Source organism: Daktulosphaira vitifoliae, unplaced genomic scaffold (assembly GCF_025091365.1).
Source record: "Daktulosphaira vitifoliae isolate Bord-2020 unplaced genomic scaffold, ASM2509136v1 Scaffold_1, whole genome shotgun sequence".
Lineage (NCBI taxonomy): Eukaryota > Metazoa > Arthropoda > Insecta > Hemiptera > Phylloxeridae > Daktulosphaira > Daktulosphaira vitifoliae.
Window position 1 is genome coordinate 19,029,348 of NW_026099572.1, and position 20,492 is coordinate 19,049,839.

General features: G+C 29.1%; 1 protein-coding gene across 2 annotated transcripts; it reads left to right on the forward strand.

Moving 5' to 3' along the window:
• Nucleotides 1-308: 308 nt before the first annotated feature.
• LOC126896842 (uncharacterized) lies at nt 309-17,138 on the forward strand. Of its 2 annotated transcripts, XM_050669970.1 has the most exons (6): nt 309-378; nt 4,372-4,440; nt 4,523-4,577; nt 7,161-7,193; nt 14,693-14,771; nt 16,732-17,138. In XM_050669970.1, exons 3-6 carry the CDS (start codon nt 4,542-4,544, stop codon nt 16,929-16,931), a joined length of 348 nt encoding a protein of 115 aa, XP_050525927.1. In that variant the 5' UTR covers nt 309-378; nt 4,372-4,440; nt 4,523-4,541; the 3' UTR covers nt 16,932-17,138. The 2 variants fall into 2 exon arrangements, with proteins under 2 accessions (XP_050525927.1, XP_050525929.1); XM_050669972.1 differs by lacking the exons at nt 4,372-4,440; nt 4,523-4,577 and having other exon boundaries at nt 339-378.
• The last annotated feature ends 3,354 nt before the right edge of the window (nt 17,139-20,492 follow it).

Genomic DNA, 20,492 nt, shown 5'->3' on the forward strand with positions numbered 1-20,492 from the left:
AAAATTAAATATGTTTTTTTTATCGATATTTTTTTTTTTTTTGTAGAAAAAAAGTCTTCACAAATATGAAATATATAAGTTTAGATTTCAAGAAATTACTGTTAAAATATATTTATAAATGTAAATTTTAAATATTTGCAAATAATTAATTTTGTAAAAAAATATTTTACTAAGCAAAAAACTCATAAATTTTAACTAAACAAACAGAACTAAATTATTATTCATATTTTTTGTGTTACATAATGATATCATCTATTTATTTTAATCAAAATACAATTTCATGCGTAGTTTTTAAAATAATGATAAATTTAAGTATTTAAGTAGAGTTATTAGTTATTTAATACATTTATGCAGCAATTGTCAGTGATAATTAATAAGGTAATTATATTATATTAAGTATATTATTTTTTTTTGTAAGATTCAAAAATATTATTTTGCTCAGAAACAGATTTTTTTATATTTTAACTCGATTTTAATTAAACGAATTTTATAAGATTTTATTTTTACAGTTTCAAACAAAAAATATTTGAGTTTTTCAAACAACTAAATATTTTAATGCTAAATAAATTACTATCTGTATTATTTAATTCCAGAAAAACAATTGGTACTATTAAAAAAACCCAAAACAGGGGGTCACGACACAGTGGTGACGTGGCATAGTCACGTCACCACGTATTGATTCACATAGTGAATCAAGTATAATGATATCTGACAGTGATTAAAAAAAATTATAAAAAAAAACAATTCGATGCAAATCTTTAGATAGTGTTTTATTTAAAAAAAAATGGTGGATATTACAAAAGCTACAAGATCTGCTATTTCCTTATTTATATTCTGATTAAGATAAAGTATGTTGAATGAAAAAAGGATATAAATATTATTTCTCATAAAAAAATTGAAATTTTTTCTTCACTTTTTTTCAATAAGTTAATGCAATATAAAGTTAAAAATGTAAAATACAAAATCAAGAATTTTCACACAAAAATAGCATTTGGTAGCCATTTTCACTGTGAAGACAAAATAATGTTCAAATTTTTTTTTTCCATAATAAAGTATATTACATTAGCAAAAGTTAAGTTGAAAAAGTTAATTTTTTGTGAAAAATTTGTCATTTTAGATCCCCTCTGTGGGCAGGCAAAGGGTCAGATTTATAAAAAAAGTATATTAAATGACAGGTTTAGACATTATGCATCGCATCTATCAAAAAAAAACATTTTTAAGAAAGTTCTGGCAGTTTTACATCATTTTACATCATAGTAAATCCAATATATTCTCAGCTTCGCATCGAAGCAAAAATGTATGTTTTAAAATAAATTTAAAATTATAAGTCATTTATAGAAAAACAAAAATTATAATTTATTTAACAAAAAAAAAGACAATATACTCATCAAATCTATGATTTTAGCTTCAATGCGAAGCTGAGAAGGTATTTATTTTATTATGATGTGATATTTTTTTTTTGTGTCTGTTACCACTTTTTCTCAGCTCTCACAGAACCGATTTTTTTCAACGATACATCAAAAGTACACAAATCGTATCTAATCAAATCCATTACCTTCGAAAAAATGAAAAACTTTCCCTCGTTCACCATAAATGGGGGAAATCTCCAAAAAAATTATAAATTTAAAAATCGCTAATTTTTAACATTTTTTAATTTTATTTACTTAAAACTGCCATAACTCTATTAAAAATAACAAAATTAAAACAATTTTTTATTTCTGTAGTTTCATGATGTCTATACCGATCATTTGGTTAATATTTTTTTTATAAATCTGACCCTTTATCTACCCACATGGTGACTCAATATGACAACCTTTTCACAAAAAATTACCTTTTTCAACTTAACTTTTGAAAGTGTTACGGAAAGTCTGACACTTTTATACTTTATCATAATCAGGATATAAATAAGGAAATAGCAGATCATGTATCTTTTGGAATAATTCACCTAATTTTTTTAATTAAATACTATTAAAAGATATGCATGGAAGCGTTTTTTATGATAGTGATTTTAATCACTGTCTGATATAATTATACTTGATCCAATTATGCCACATCACCACAGAGCCACGACCCCCCTGTGCTGGGTTTTTTAAATCATGTTTTTCAACATTTCTTTTAACTTATTACATACGATCATTGGCGTAATTTGGGTTTTGTTTTTAGGGGAAAAATACATAAATAATTTTTCACTTTCCTTCGTATGAAAACAAATTGTATAATTTACCATACTATTATTTTATTGGAATAGATATGAAAACTATATCCCCCCTACCTTAAGTATGTCAGTGCAAAAGGTTGTTTTATAATTTCATCGTCTAAATATTTTTACTAAATAAATTTTATATTTTTAATTTTAAAAATAAATTTATACTTTTAATGAAATACTCAGAATCTTGTAAAATGTAATGTTATAATTTTTCTATCTAAGAAGTTAATACAGTAGAACTCCAATTATCCGAACTCCGACCATCCGAATCGCCGATTATCCGAATCACTTTCAGAAAAAATCAGAAAAAAATTTGTCCAAAGTCCGCGGCGTCAGTGTAGGCACAACACGTGGTAAGAGTTCCCACTCCAGTTCCGGCGCATTGCAGTCACCTGTCATTGTTTGTTTTGATTAGTCAGTGAATGGGTCCCGGTCCCCATTAATTCGGATAATTGGAGTTCTACTGTAGTATCATCCAAAATAGCATTTTTTTAAAATTACTATTTTGAACATGATTTATAATTAAAAAAAAAAAAATTAGTTCTCTTTCCTCTCTTCACCCTTTAAAAAAATAACAACTTCAGTTTTTCAAGTATAAACATATATATTTAAATAGTTTAAAAATAAAAAAATTACTGGTCAATAACAACTTTTAAACCAGTATTTTAACAAATATTAGCCTTTTGAACAAGGGTAGAAGGAGTAGTGTGTTTATATACAGAATGTTGACTTAATCAATGTCACAGGTAGTATAATGATATTAAGTAGGGCCTAAAAATAGCGAAATCAAAAACTAAAATTTTCATATCTCCAAAATTGTGGGTTTTTCGATTCCCTAACTTTAATTTTTATTTAAAAATTTATATACAAATTCAGTGGTCCTCCCCCAAATTTGGAAAAAAATTTCACTTGAGTGTGACCCATCAATTTGTATTGAAATTTCAATGGGAGTCCCATGATGTATTTTATTTTTAGTTTAAATGGTTACATAATGAAAAAAACAGGAAAAAACCTCGGATAATTACAGTAGAACTCCAATTATCCGAATTAATGGGGACCGGGACCCATTCACTGACTAATCAAAACAAACAATGACAGGTGACTGCAATGCGCCGGAACTGGAGTGGGAACTCTTACCACGTGTTGTGCCTACACTGACGCCGCGGACTTTGGACAAATTTTTTTCTGATTTTTTCTGAAAGTGATTCGGATAATCGGCGATTCGGATGGTCGGAGTTCGGATAATTGGAGTTCTACTGTACATATTTTTTTATTATTATTAATTACTTTTTACATCATTATCTTGGAATAGACGTATAACACAGTGTATCCAAGCATTTCAATAAGCGAGTTATTATTCAAGGCTCAGATAAACTGCGATAGATTACTGTGTGTCAGGATCAGCACGACGGTGTCATGTAACGGACAGCCTGACACTAAATAACGACGATCTCATTGAGGCACTTGGTTTTAAAACAAAATTACTCCTGAATTTCTGGTTCTATTTTTAATGTCTTCTAGGTTTACTCGTCGTGTAACTTGTTTTAATTTGTAAAAAAGACAACATTTACCTTATGAATTCCTGGTACCATTTTCTTATTTTATGGATGACACCACATGACGAGAGTTCATTACATTGTCCATTATATTGCCTACACAGAATTCCTTACTTTATTTAGTTTATTCAAAAAACTAATCAATCCGTTATCGATTATTTCTTTATATAATTTATTACATTTATTAATTTTCACTTTTGAATATATTAAAGAAAGGGTGATATTAGTACACATAAAATGAAATTCATATGTATAAAATTACTATAATGATAACATTCCGACATATTTAACAACGTTAAGTTGCAATATATATATACTAACAAGTAAATTGTAATATGCTTTAATTTGATATAAATTTAAATTAAGATTATCAAAATTTGAAAAAAAAAAAATTTGATATCACCATATCATTTTCAGTGGTCTTCAGTAAATATTTCAACGAGAAGTCTAAGTTTTTATTATCCTTATGATCTATTCTTACTAGCATTAATGTCATATTGAGTTTATAGTAGAAAAATGGTGGGGGTGTTACAAACCTGTCAGCTATCCCTGTGTGTGTCACTAATCATATCATATAACTAATTAAAAATTTGTGTTTTTTTTTTTTAGAGACAATTTTGTGATAAACATTACACAATATTAAAATAATATCAATTAAAATTATCTGTCATAAATAAGGTATTTTTAACTTAAACTTTAATTCACAGTACATTTTTCAAATTAATATTTAAAAGCAAAAATTTACGATTTTTTTTTTCAGCTTATAATTATAAGTTAAAATGAAGTTATTTATTTTATTCGCGTTTTATTTAATGGCAAGTATTTTAAAAATCTTTGTACAAGCTTTATATACTACTAAAATAAGAATATAATTTTGTTTAATACAAATGGTTTGAAAAAATAAATATGAAGTTCTTACTAAATTTTTAGTTGAGCCTAAACTGATTTAGACTATAATATATGTAAAAATTAACTTATATTTCTATATTATTCATAGTTTAAGCAAAGTTTTTTAACAAAGGTATAAATGGATAGTAAACATAAAAACCCAGCACAAAGGGGTCGTGGCACTGTGCTAATGTGGCATAATTAGGTCAAATATAATGATATCTGACAGTGATTAAAATCACTATCATAAAAAACGCTTCGATGCAAATCTATAGATAGTGTTTAATTTAAAAAATAAATAAATCTTTATTTTAAATAACATATTTTAAAATGAATATATCGTAATATAATTAAACAAAATTATTACAATTCAATCAAATTGTTAAACAAATTAATATGAACTACAAAAAATTCTTAGTAGGTGCCAGAATAATGGGGACAAAACTACATTATCACTTTCTCGTGCTTATAATTTTACGGAAAATCAAAATTACTTATATTTAATAAGTAATAGTTTATAAATTAGTTAAATTAAGTAAATATATGTGTAATTGTGTATAACGAAATTTAAATCCATCAATTTGCATCCAATAATTTTCGAAGGGGTTATAAAACTTGTTAGTCTTGACAATATTTTACAAAAATTAATTCAAAGGCCAGATACAAATGTAATTAGTATTACCCATTAAGTGGCAAACACCCTCTCTCTCCTAATTTAGTAAAACTTCTTTTATTTATATATTTTATTTACTAATAAATAAAATTTATATTAAATAATGGATAACATATTTTATAAATATATCTCTTTACATTCATGTCAATACAGTGAATTATTAATAGAAAAGCTATATTTACCGCACTCTAAAAATATTATAATATAAAAGTATATACAATTTTTATATTTTCCATGGTACTAATTTAGAATTCGGAGGTACTGTAGTCCCTTGTTGTTGCATCACTATTATATCACCAACATTCAGGGACATACATTTTGTATGGTGGGGGTACAGATAGATTGTAGAATCTAGAGTAGTGGGTAGATTCAACCTTTCACTATACCCAATACTTTGATTTAATATCTTAGGAGAGGGGTTGAAACACCATGGACACCCTGCCGTAAATATACCACTGTCAACATTGACATATTATTTTATCAATTTGTTTATATGACAACATATTCATTTAACTAGATTATTTAATAGAAAATAATCTAATTGAAATTAAGAATGATCGAAGATAACTTTTGAACCAACATTTAAAATAACTATTAGAATATAATTAAAATTGATCACTTGGGGCTAATATTATTTAAAATTAAAAATAATAATTTAAAACTAAAAAAAATTAAAAATATTCAATTCAAAAAGCCACAAAAAAAATAGTCTATCAAAAATGACATACTATTGATTGAAAAGGTTCCCTATATAGAAATTAAAAACAGTCCATGTCGTTATAAATATTTATTTATTTTTTATGTAGTTTTATATTTGGTTCCCTTAGTATTTAAAAAAACCAATTGTTATATTTATCGGAATACTAGGAGATAAAGCTAACTTGTCAAATAAAATTAACCTATCATTATTTTGAAAAGTATAACCAAATAATTTTTGTATTTAATCCATTATCATCTTTTTTAATGTATTCTTTTTACCTACTTTATAGGGACCCCCTTGAATCATTTTTGATACACTATTAATTTAATCTTTTTTCAGTATTACTATGGCATTCCCCTTATCTGAATGTAAATAAAAACCGTTTTTATTTTTTAAGTGATGTATGAACCACAGCTGGAAACACAAAATGGCAGCTTTAATAGTATGGTTTACAGATTAGTTAAAATTCCAATGAATAAAATAGATTTTGATAAAGATCTGGAGGTTAAAAGAGAAATAGCCAGATTTAATTATCATAACGAAAACGTAATTTCAAAATTATTTACATAGGACAAACAAAAAACGCGTAAACGTTAAAGAAATATTAAAAATCAAGAAGTTGATATATCGGCACTAGGGGTATATAAGGGGTTATTTTTTCGGTCGGGGTATCAGTATGTGTTTAGTGTTGATAATGGTAACATTGTTTCAAATATAGGTAACCTCGATTTTTATTTTTTAGTAATTGTTTTTGTGGCTTTTTTAATTAAATATTTTTAATACTTTTTAGTTTTAAATTAATATTTTTAATTTTAAATAACTATTCGATTTTTAAAATATAGTGCGGGTTATAACTTTTTTTATCATTAGGCATTTATTGGACATGGTCCTTCGCTTCCCAAGTATAAAAATAACCTTAAAAAGATTATTTTTAAAATTTTTGAATTTGCATTTTCTAGCATGTTAGTTATAGTTTACATTTAAGTATAGTTAGATATGTATGTTCTTTTTTTCTGTTTTTATTAGTATTGTATACAATGAATTAAATTTAATATGCATACATGAATGTATATATATATATATATATATATATATGTATAAAATAAATTAAAATAGATATATGTTTTCGTATAATAGATTATAGAAACCTCTCAGATGGATTGCTATTGCGTGAGTAACATATGTTTCTATTAAAAAAAAATTAAGTGAATATCAAGCCTAAGAACAGAAATAATTTTATGGGTCGCCGTAGGATTTCGGTTTTCACTTTTTTTAAATTATCGGTTTCAGTGAGGTTTTGGTCTACCAATTTTTTGATATTGTGGTTCAGGTTTTCGTTAATAACAATTTCATTAGTGCTACTACAGAAATACATTTTTAATTACTACTTAAAAAATAATTTTAAACAATCAATTAATACCTTATCATTTTTTCAATTATACTTTTTCTAGCAAAATATTAATATAAAATACAAATTTATGTTATGATTCATAAGTTTAATAAATTAATAAGGAAATTGAAAATATTGTTTGATTCAAAACACTACAATGATATTTAGATAATTTTTTTTTTATACTTTCAGAAAAAAAATAAAAATTTAATTTTCTTTAATGGCAACCGCTATTCTATGATTAATATAATAGAAAACACTTTTTAATAATTTTGTTCTTCTGTTATTTCTTGTTAAAGTTAAAATATTTTTAACCAATTTTCTATTGATAATTTGCTGTTTAGCCTACAGTTGTAGTCATTTATCACAGATACAATTCGGTATTTTTAATATACAAAAATTATATATTTTATCATTGTTTCGGCGTGATCTCTTACGACTAAAAGATCTTCGATAAATTAAAATGAAACGTAAAAGAATGAAAAAATAAATATGCGTTTATTATATGTACGCGAGCGATGCGCTTTACAAAGGTAGACTAACTGATTTTAAAACCGGACAACTATGCAGCCGCCGAACAACGATAAGATAAAACAAAAATAGCAACACTTATTGTGTAGGCCTAAACACACCGCCCGCCTTGAAATATTTGTTTCAAAGTAAAAGATAACAAAAAACAACTATAATCTAAGAACAAATTTCGCAACAACTAAAAACGTAAAAAGTAATACATAAATACAAAAAAATTAATATACAAATAATCATTAGAAACAAATTCATTATGGAAAAATTAATGATAAATCCCACACAGGATATGACAATAACTACGAATTATAAGGAATTTAAATAAATTACAAACTGGCTACAAACTGTTGCCTTCAAAAGGTAACGGACATAATAACCTGACCGCTCGTGAAAACTCGCCGACGTTAGTACGGACCTTTGCTGATCGTGCCACGTTGTCATCGTCACAGTATAATTCCATTACACGCCCAGCTTGCCATTTGAGTGGTGGTAAATTTGTCTCTTTTACCAACACAATAGTTCCAATTTGTAACTTAGGCCCTTTCGTGCTGGACCATTTGGTTCTTTCCTGTAGTTGAGATAAGTACTCTTGGTGCCACCGTTTCCAAAGTACTTGGGTGTAATGAGAGACTATTCTCCACCTATTTAAGTGAGTAATAGGCGTGGTCGTCTCGTCCTTTTCCGGTATGGCAGTCATTATATCGCCAATTAAAAAATGACCTGGTGTGAGATAGGTTAGATCAGCCGGATCAGAGGATACTGGAGTTATTGGTCGCGAGTTAAGTACCGCTTCCACTCTCGTTAGTACAGTTAATAATTCTTCGTACGTGAGCCGAGCTTCTCCTAAAACGCGATATAGCAAACTTTTCATACTTTTGACCGCAGCCTCCCAAAGTCCACCGAAATGTGGCGCACGGGGTGGTATAAATCGCCACTCAATTCCTTTGTCCGCTAGATGAGAGAAAACGGATCGCTGATGTTCTGGAGACTGGAAAAGTGCGTACACCTCCTTTAAATGCCGACGCATGCCCACAAAATTTCGGGCGTTATCACTGTAAATTATTGAACTTTTGCCACGTCGATCAAAAAATCTGTTCAACGCCTGTAAAAATGTCTTCGTTGACAAATCGCTCACGAGTTCGATATGTATCGCCTTTGTCGCGAAACATACAAATATGCTGATGTATCCTTTGTTACATGGTGCCTTACGACGCAAGCTCGTTCTTATCATGACTGGACCCGCAAAATCTACACCACATATGGCAAATGCTCTTCCACTCTGTACCCGTGAACCAGGCAGACTCCCCATGATCGGTTGTACTATTTGAGGTTTCAGTTTAAAACAATTAACGCAATTGTGTACTATAGTACGAGCCAAACTTCGCGCTTTTAAAGGCCAGTAGCGCTGTCTAATAGAGGCCACCAAGGCTTGAGGTCCACTGTGCATCAAATCCATGTGTTCTTTACGGAATAATAATTTTGTGTAAAGACAGTTATCCGGCAATACAATTTGATGTCTCTGATTGTCATTTAACGCCATAGCGTATTTTAAACGACCTCCGACGCGTATAATATTATCCCCATCAATATATGGACTAAGACGCAGTAGTTTACTTTTTTTTGACACATTCGCATTTGCACTATTTAACTCTCTCAATTCTTGCCGAAAATGTGCGCGTTGAATTATTTTGACGATTTTCGTATTTGCTCTATCTAATTCGTTTACCGTTAACGGCCCATTATTTTTATCACATACTGCTCGATTCATGTTATACCGCCAGCGTAGGCAATACGCCGTCACTCTGATGATAAATAATAACGACGACCTTCTAGATAACAACGAATAACATTTATCGTACGCTACGCATGCAACAGTCGTAATTGTTGTTTCGTCCGTATTTTTGGCTTCTGGTATATTGTTTGTACTACTGTATTGTACACATGACTTCGGCCATTTCTCGTACTCCTCCTTCAACCAATGGGGACCGTTCCACCACATCGCATTAATTCGCAATTCGTTTGGAGTACAGCCACGTGATATTAAATCAGCAGGATTGTCCTCCGAGCGGACATGACGCCAATCATTTATGGACGTTTTGTCTTGTATTTCACCAACACGATGCGCCACGAACGTTTTCCATTTAGCAGATGGAGATGAAATCCAAGCTAGGGTTACGCTCGAATCGGTCCAATAAAATTGTCGCTCGAATTTGCATTTCAACTTCGGCACTATTCCGTTTACCATTCGTGCTAATAATAGGGCTGCGCACAATTCTAGTCGAGGCAGCGATATCGTTTTTATGGGCGCGACCTTGGACTTCGCTTGTAGCAAACGCACCGTGTGCTGGCCGTTTTCGTCAGTACTTCTAATGTAAACACATGCACCATACGCTCTGATAGATGAATCGGCAAAACCGTGTAACTGTAATGTAACGATTTTATTTTCACATAATATATATCTTGGAATACTGAACTTATTTAATGTTGTTAATTGTGCACTATAATTACGCCATTCTACAGCGACTTCCTCCGAAACGGGTTCGTCCCAACTGAGTTGAATGCACCACAAACGTTGCATGATAATTTTTGCGACAACTAACACAGGTCCGAGCAAACCAAGGGGATCAAAAATTGTGGCTATATTCGATAAAATTGTTCGCTTTGTTATATTGTTATTATTTATTATGTTTTCACTTAATGTATATTTAAATGAATCCGATGGCGGATCCCAACACAGGCCTAATATTTTCGTCGTGTCGTTATCGATAATACGCGGACCGTCACTATCTTTATTGTGTTCGGCGGGTAATAAACTATTTATTAAACTATTATCGTTTGATGCCCATTTCCGTAAATGTAGACCGGCACCTTTCATTATGGTAATAATATTGTATCGTAATGTTATTGCCTCTGCCCGTTTCATTGCACCGCCTAACCAATCATCCACATAAAAATCGTTAACTAATGATTGACACGCGTCAGGATACCTACTGAATTCACATTCAGCTAACTTTTCTAGGCAAGCTGTTGACAAATAACTTGCGCTTATTGTACCGTACGTTACAGTTCGTAGGCGGTAGATTTTCAATGGCCCGTTTGGATTATCACGCCAGACAATTCTCTGATAATCCCGATGACTCTCGCCTACCATTATTTGTCGGTACATTATTTCGATATCTGCTGTTAGTACATATTTACACGTGCGAAATCGAGCTAGGATGTATAGCAGATCGTCCTGTATAACAGGTCCTTTTAATAATACGTCATTCAGACTAAGACCCGAGTCGGTTTTACATGACGCATCAAAAACGACTCGAAGCTTCGTAGTTGTGCTATTATTATTTATAACGGCATGATGAGGTAAATAATAACAATGAGTCTCCTTTTCTTTTGACTCCTCACCCGTCACAAGTTCCATGTGTCCTAGCTTTTCGTACTCGTTCATAAATTTTAAATACTCTGCTCGTGTATCGACATTTGCTTGCAGACGACGCTCCAACGATAAAAATCGCCTTTTTGCCGTTTCATAGGATTTACCCAATTGGCTTGCGTTACTTTTGAATGGCAATTGTACCACGAATCTTCCATGTTCATTTCGCTGAACTGTTTGATCAAAATATTTCTTGCACACCTTTTCTTCTAACGTCCATGCATTTTTTTCTGTGTACTCGTCCAAGCGCCAAAATTTGGCCAATATATTTTCTAGTGATTGGTTAGAATTGTCATTCACAGTGAGGAAAACTGCCGTTTTTTGACTTATACTATTGAGCTGATTTTCCGATGAACCAGCAACCACCCATCCGAACTTTGTTTCCTGAAATACAGGACCGCCTGGTCGTGGCTTTATTTTACCTGCAGACATTAAATCATAGAAATGACCCGCTCCTATTAATAGGTCAATCTTCTATGGCACGGTGAAACGCGGATCCGCTAAGACTATAGCTTTCGGAACCACGCAGCTATCATTTAGTCGGATGTCTGGTAGGTTACTCGTAATGTTCTTAACTACTAAACATGACAATGTTACTGAATAGTCATTTAAACGGGAGTTGGCTGTAAACATTACGCGCGATTTAATTCTTTGTACGTTCCCACCAATTCCTTGGACGCTTTGGTCGACATGGGTTTTAGGTAACCGCAAAATCTGCGCCATGCGTTCGGTTATAAAATTACTTTGTGATGCAGAATCTAGTAACACGCGACACTGCTCCCATTCACCACGATTACTCTTAACCAAAACAACTGCGGTTGGTAATAATATCGACGTAGCGGCCGGTAAGCTAGTATGTGCACTAACGGTTACTAATTCATTTTGAACTACTTGTTCTGACTCGCTATTTTCCGAATTTTCCGTTACGTTTGTTGCTGAGTTGAACTCTGACTGATCGGTCCGTGCACTTAAGTGTAAAAGTGTATTATGTGGCTTGCCACACTTAAAACAGCCTCGAGCCAAACATTTTTTCTTAGGGTGTGCCTGTAGACAATTCCTGCATAAATTGCGCTCACTAATGCGCTTAATGCGTCCAACTACGGACAAGGCCAAAAGACTAGGACATCGATACACCGAGTGATTTGAGTGACAATTAAAGCATTTTTTGTCCGAATTTGTCACCGCATAAGCATTGCTCCGTACCATAGATTTTCTGACATCTTGACTATGGGTAGCCGGTGCTGTTGCGTTTCTCTGATTTATGGCTTTAGATGATTCGATCGCTTCTAAAATTTTAAACCGTTTTTCTAAAAAGTCCACCAATTCGATAATTGTAGGAAGAGAGTCCTGAGCCGATTCCGTTTCCCACGCTCGAAGACAACTTCTATCTAACTTGGTGGTTACTAAATACGTTAACATAGGACTCCACAACTCTGGCTCTTGATTAAGGGTTTTTAATGCTTGCATATGTCCTTTTATTGAATCTGTAAATGCTCGAAGTTTAATTGCTGATTCTACAGTTAGCGTCTCTAAGTGAAATAACGCTTTCACATGGGCTTGTATTAGACTTTTTTTATTGTTGTATCTTTCAATTAATGTCCGCCATGCCACTGCGTAATTTGACGCCGTGATTTCCAAACAATTAACAGCCTGTTTGGCATCGTCTTTTAAAGCCGCTTTCAAATAGAAAAATTTTTGTATGTCTGACAATTGGTCGTTGGTATGAATTAATGCCGAAAAAATATCATAAAATGTTGACCATTGCTTATAGTCGCCATGAAATGATGGGATATCTAGCGGGGCTAATCTAATAGCTGGCGCCGCTACTGTTGGTGTCGCTACGATTGAAGCTGTTGCTGCCGTATTCCCTACACCAACGTCTGACGCGTTGCTGACTACCCTACTCAATTCAGATAGCCTTTTCTCCACAATCGTACTGGCTTTAAAGTATAAGTCTTCAAAATCAGCTCTATAATTTTGCTGTTCCTCTACGTTTATCCCTTCTATCATGTCGATTTCCAACTGTACTTGGTCGTACTCACTCCATGCTTCCTCAATTTTTTCTCTTCTAAGCCGAATTTCGATTAGGTCCGACTTTTCGTCTTGCACAAACTTTAAAAATTTTGTCAATGCTGATTTTAATTGACCTCTCCTTATGCTTAATCGCGTAACTTCATTTTTGCGATTATCTTCAGGCATAATTTGTTTTGTTAGTTTTTACCGATAATAAATAATTGTTCCAAAAGAAACCAAATGCCTCAGCTGACCGTTACTAATATATGTATATATATATGTACGCTCTATTAACTGTCAGAGAGCGTTCGTGGTAATTTGAGCAAAGTACAACTATAACGATAGTACCACAATAACCGCTGTACGCCGACACTATAAATATTGCGCACGGGTTTTTTACACTTAACTATATTTGTTTCACAATACTTATGACGATATCTAATGCACTTATACGAACTTTAAATTAAAATACGTTAATAATATATAATAATATTATTTTATTCCGCGTATAGCAATCGCTGCTGCTACGCACTACGTTGGGCAGAAATTAACCCTTTTCTAACTCGATGCGTTAGAATTATTTACGAACACGCACATACAACGCTTAATTCACGTACCCTAATAACGCACTTTCGTTACGCAAATTTTCGCACTTTCACGTTTCCGATATTCACTAGACGTTCCGGGCGAAGGACCATATGTTTCGGCGTGATCTCTTACGACTAAAAGATCTTCGATAAATTAAAATGAAACGTAAAAGAATGAAAAAATAAATATGCGTTTATTATATGTACGCGAGCGGTGCGCTTTACAAAGGTAGACTAACTGATTTTAAAACCGGACAACTATGCAGCCGCCGAACAACGATAAGATAAAACAAAAATAGCAACACTTATTGTGTAGGCCTAAACAATCATTATTCATGTCAATTATAAACGCATACTATTATATTCTATGTAAGTTTACTGTCATAGATGTCGAACGACCTGCGTAGAAATTTTATTTTTTATAACTACCATAAAAATAAATTATGGCACATTGAAACAGGCTATTATTGATTCCGATGTTATGAAAACCAAATTAATGATGAATTTGTAGTTTAAACCCAAATTTTTAAATAATTTTAAATCGCAAATTAGGGTTTGAACTATGTCAATTAACTGGTGAAAATTTGGTCAATAATGAGTTATCATTTTTTGTTTGCTACTAATTTCTTAATAAAACAAAAAAAGCTTACAGTTATATTAATACTAACTCTTAAGTTTGTTGAATAAAAAGTTGAATGCATTAATAAACTTTTTATTTTAACAGGCGAATCAAAAAATCATTAAATATAATGAATTGGTAGAAGATTTGATCATTTGTCTTGAAAAATTACCAAAGACTAATAGTTAGTGAAATTTTATATTTGTATTTGCGATATTATAAAATAAGGCAATTAATAAAATGGTACAAAACTATATCTATTATGACAATTTTGTGTGATATTAAAATTGAGTGACTTTATCATAAAATTAATTTTACAATTATTAAAAATAACCCCGGCCAACAAAAAAAAAATTTTTCATTTGCAGGTATGTGAGAGGATATTTCTATGTATTTTGAGGTTTCTGATTCCGTAAATGATCTTAGAATTATCCTATTAGCTTTTTGTAAATAATGCATATATATTTTTTTAAGTGTGCAAGTTTTTAAAGTTAGCAAACCATCATAATAATTGTTTCAAATCGAACAATAATATACTTGGGTATAACAGATCTAACTGACAATTCGTATAACTTATGATCTACATAATATTTTATACTTCTTTTTTTAAATCAATTTTATAATATAGAACTATATTTAAAATATGTTTTATGTTATTTTTCTCAATTACAAATTAATATTTTAAAAATTAATTTATTTATTAATATTTTTTTTAAGTTTTGAAGATTTTATAGATAAGTTTTAAAGAAAAAAATTGACATCAAAAATTCTTATTTTAAGTCAGTAGTTACGTTTATACAGCATTTTTAAGTTTGTTAAATTTTGATTTTTTTTACAATTTTCCTATGGTATCAAATGTTAGTCCATATTATGTAAAGTACGGAATTACGTTATTACGTTAACACTTATTACATTATTAAGTAGTAGTATAATTGAAATTATAAAAAAAAACTCAATATATTGAGTTTTTAATTAAATAAGTTCATATATCATAAATTTAAACGTAAATAATAGTGAATAAGTGCATTTATTATGAAATATCCTAACAAGAAATATTCTATAATAATATGATTACAATGATTACAATGATAGAACCACGCAAATTAATAATTGTTATCACTTTTAACTAGGCTCACCATGGAACACTCGTAGTTGGTATGAGATAATGTTTCTAACTTTTGATATAAAGATTAAAGATAATCATTTCTGCAAAAAGCGCGTTAAACGTTATTATTATCCATCGAAAAGAAATCGTGTACTGTTACAAATGAATAAGATAATATAACAGTGTTTACTTTAGTAGTTTACATAATATGGACTAACATTTGATGCCATAAAAAAATCAAAATTTAACAATTTTCAAAATGCTGTATAAACGTAACTACTGAATTAAAATAAGAGTTTTTGGTATCAACATTTTCCCTTAAAACTTATCTATATAATGGCTATCCTTAAATCTTAAAAAAAATTTTAATAAAATAATTGATTTTTAAAATATTTTTTGTAATTTTGAAGAATAACATAAAAATATTTTTATTATAGTTTTATTATGTAAAAATTGATTAAAAAGTAAAAAAAAAGTATAAAATGTTATGTAAATCATATGAGTTATATAAGTTATATGAGTTGTTAATTAGATCTGTTCCATTCTGTATAGTATAATAACTACAGATAAACGAATATATTACAATATTAAAATGTCTAATTCTTCAACCTAAATTAATTTTACATTGAAGTAAGAATAATAAAACTCTATGAATTTTCGTTAATAGTTCATAAAATATATTATAGAACTGTGTTTTGTTATGTCAGTTTACTTCTATAAAAATTTGGTACGGCTTGATTGATACGTAAATTTAATATTAATTTAAGTTGAAGAAGTTTTAGTATTGCATTATATTACATATGCTCGATTTTAATGAGTTATATAAAATGTAGGTAACTTTAAAAACTTGCACACATTCAAAAATAAAAGAAATGCATTATCTAAAAAACAAGATCTGATAGAGTAATTCCGAAATCATTGACGTAATTAGCAATCCCGAAATACTTAGAAATGACACTCCTGCAACTGATAACTTTTTTTAATTAGTGTACTTTAGCGATAATTTAAACTGCTATAATAATATTATTTTATTCAATAGACACATATGCTAACATTGATCAACTAAAGGGACATGTAAATGATTATACGATGAAGTATAAAATTGTAAAAAATAATACAGAAAAAATAAAGGAATTAGATAATGAATTGGCTGGAAGTATTTGTTGCTCAAATCAAATCGACCAAAATTTGATGAATAGTATATTAAAATGCATAGAAACATTTCGTGAAAACTTGTAACAATATAGTAAAATAACTCTCTTATAGAATTGTGTAATGCAACCGCGATGTCTGTTATAATAGGAACCAAAAAGATTTAAAATATTAATCATATAAATACTAATTATAGTTATTAAATTTAGTATGAAATTGATATTCAATAATTTAATATTATAATTTATACGGAGAAATTATAAAAATAATAAAAAAGTTATATTTTGCTTTACTTTTATGTGTATAAAAATTTAAAGGGCTTAATACAATATTTCTCAATAAAAACTGTTTGTTACTATAAATAAATGCACTGGACTACAAGGAACTTTCATCAGAAGCAAAATTATACTTTTCTAAGTCAATTTTTCGCGTTGTTTTCAAATCTGCAATTAGACTTTTACTATCACTTCTAATCTTTTATATTATTACTAATTACATATAAAAAAATAATTAAAAGGAAAAAAAATTTGTTTTCAAATTATTACGGATTTGATTTTTATATGTTAAAAATAATCAGTCCAAATTTTCAATTTTAACCTATTTTTTTGGTTCTTTAAAGTTGATGAAAAATTGTTGATAAAGTTTTGTGAATATTTACATTAAAAAAATTGAATATTTTGCCATAACTTTTAGTTCAATTACAAGTTTGAAATTGACATCATTAAATAGAAAATTTTATGAGAATTAAAACAATGCTATTTTTAAGATTAATATGCAGTCAGGAAATTTTATAATTACTATTTACAGTATATTTATCAGAAAAACTCATTATAATAATGAACACTTTAATAGAAATCATAGTAATCATTTCTAAGTAACTTTTTGTATTTAAAAAGATTCTACAAATGAAATATCCAGAACTGAATTAAATTTAATAATTTACTTTAACTAAAAAAAAAAAAGTTATCATATTGAATCCCTCTTATGTAAAGGGTTAGATTTATAAAAATAAACCAAATTATAGGAAAAGACATGCATCTAAATAAAAAAAAAATTATACTGATTTGGTCATTTTTGATAAAATTATAACAGTTAACAAAGTTATAAGTTTTATACACAGGACTATAAGAAACTTTCATCAGAAACAAAAGTATAATATTCTAAATCAACTTTTCGCGATGTTTTAAAATGTGCAATTAGACTTTTTTTATCACTTCTGAGTTTTATTATTATTAAAAAATAGTATTTACATATAAAAACAAATAATTAAGAACAAAAAAAAATTGTTTTAAATTAATACTAATTAATATGTTAAAAATAAGGAACATGACATATTTAACCTATTTTTTTAATCGTTTAAAGTTGATTTTTGTAACTATTTATAATAAAAAAAAAATTATTTATTTTACCATAACTTTTAGCTCAATTGGCAAGTTTGAGGTAAATAGAAATATTTATGATAATTAAAAAAATTGTATCGTTAAGATTAATATGCAGTCAGAAATTATTATAATTACTATTTATTGTAAATTTATCAGAAAAGCTCAATGTTTTTTGCAAACCTTTTAAAATACGTATAGAAAGTAGAACTCTTTCAACTTAACTTTTGAAAGTGTTCTGGAAAGACTGACTCTTATATATATATATATATATATATATATATATCTTAAATTAAAATTAATGTAATATACTTTATCATGGAAAAAAAAATTTGACCTCTGGACTTGTCATCGTGGAGAAAATGGCTACTGAATAATAATTATAATTAGATGTTAATAAAAATTATATTAAAAGTTATATTTTATATAACTAGTCAAATAGTCAAGTATATCAACCTATATAAATTGGTCGAGACCAAATATACTATAGTTTCAGTATCCGCAAATAATACATATGATTAGAAATACATATCCTATAACATAATATCTTAATGCTTTAATATATATTATATGAATAGAAAAAAAACACAAATGTGTATTTAAAGTTATACTTAATAATAATCAACTAATTATTATTCACCACAACAGGTATGCAAAAGAAAATTTTACAATCATTAAAATACAACTTTTTAATACCGTGTTATTTATGTTTTCTGTTAACGCAATAAACATTTTTTTTTCACCTTTCCCATAGCATGTAGATCACAGTAGTATATGAGTAAATTGGAAAATAATCGTTTTCATAGAATAAAGTGACGCATGAAATTTGAGTGGCATGATTTGAAGTGCCTAAAAAAAAAGCCTATCACTCAATCAAAAACCAACGGATTACAACTAAACTTTAAGAGTACCTCTGTAATGTCTTTGGTCAAACCTAGTAAAAATTTCAGATTTTAAATCGTAAAACAATAGCGGCAATAAGCGTTATTGCCAAAATTTTTAAACGCTCACGGAGTACTTAATTTATTTGTTTTCTCGAATAAATTTCTAGAATGTCCCCGTGCTTTTATAAAAAAAAATTTTTAAAACCTGTGATCTAAGTACATTTTCCAGCAAAGCCAAAATTTAAAGTTTTTTTATTATGTAATATATTTTAAGCAGTGTTGAGAAGGAACTGGTTCCAAAAGGAACGGATTCCTGGAACGAGTTCTTTTTGAAGGAACGATGCTAGGAACTGCTTCCTTTTAAAATAAAGGAACGAGGAAAATGAATAAATTCCATTTTTTAAGAAAAGTGAACGGAAATTACAGTTCCTAAAAATTTTTATAAACATGTTTTAGTTTAGTTTTCTANCTAAAAATTTTTATAAACATGTTTTAGTGTAGTTTTCTTCGTATCTAGACATTAAAATATTAAGGTATTTTTAGTTGACTTTTGACAATGGAAGTCCCCTATATACCCAGCCGAGATCGTAGGCTGTTTAAATGAATCAATTGACTATAAATAGAGTTATTATCACAGGTATACAGCAAATATTTAATATATGTATGTACATATATTAAATAATGCACCGAATATTATCGTCGTTCCTTGTTAACTAATATATGTTAAAGGTTTTGGGTTTTCTGATTTATTATTTCTAACTTATATGTAGACAATAGACATTGGTCGCGTTGACACAAGTCGTTAGCATTTACTACTTGCTTATAAATATAATTTTCGAATACTTTTTAATAAGGAATACTACAAATTTGTTTTGTATTCGACTGCTGATGAAAATCATTAATGACCGTTATCATGATCTCATTGCCACAATTTTTTTATATAACTTGGTTACATAAAAGGAACGAGTTCTTATTTTGGAGGAACTGGATCTGGAACAAGTTCTTTCTTATTATAAAGAACTAGAATCTGGAACGAGTTCATATTTTAGAAAATGAACGGGGAACGGAACGAGTTCCATTTAAAAAGGAACTTTCCCAACACTGATTTTAAGTCCTCGTTAATATTTTTATTCTAACATGAATAAAAATCAATGGAATTTTGATTTAACTACCCAGGAGAATTTTGAACAGCTATGAAAATTTATAAAAAAATATTAAAAGTTGACTTTGCTATCAAATTTTTTCTTAAAATATTAGTCTACAATATGGCTAGGGAAACATTAACGGTGAACGAACATAACCAAGTTTCTTAAATAAAATATTGTCTAATCTGATAGTAACAAGTTATTGTTGGCAGTTTTCATAACAAAGAAAATATTTAAATG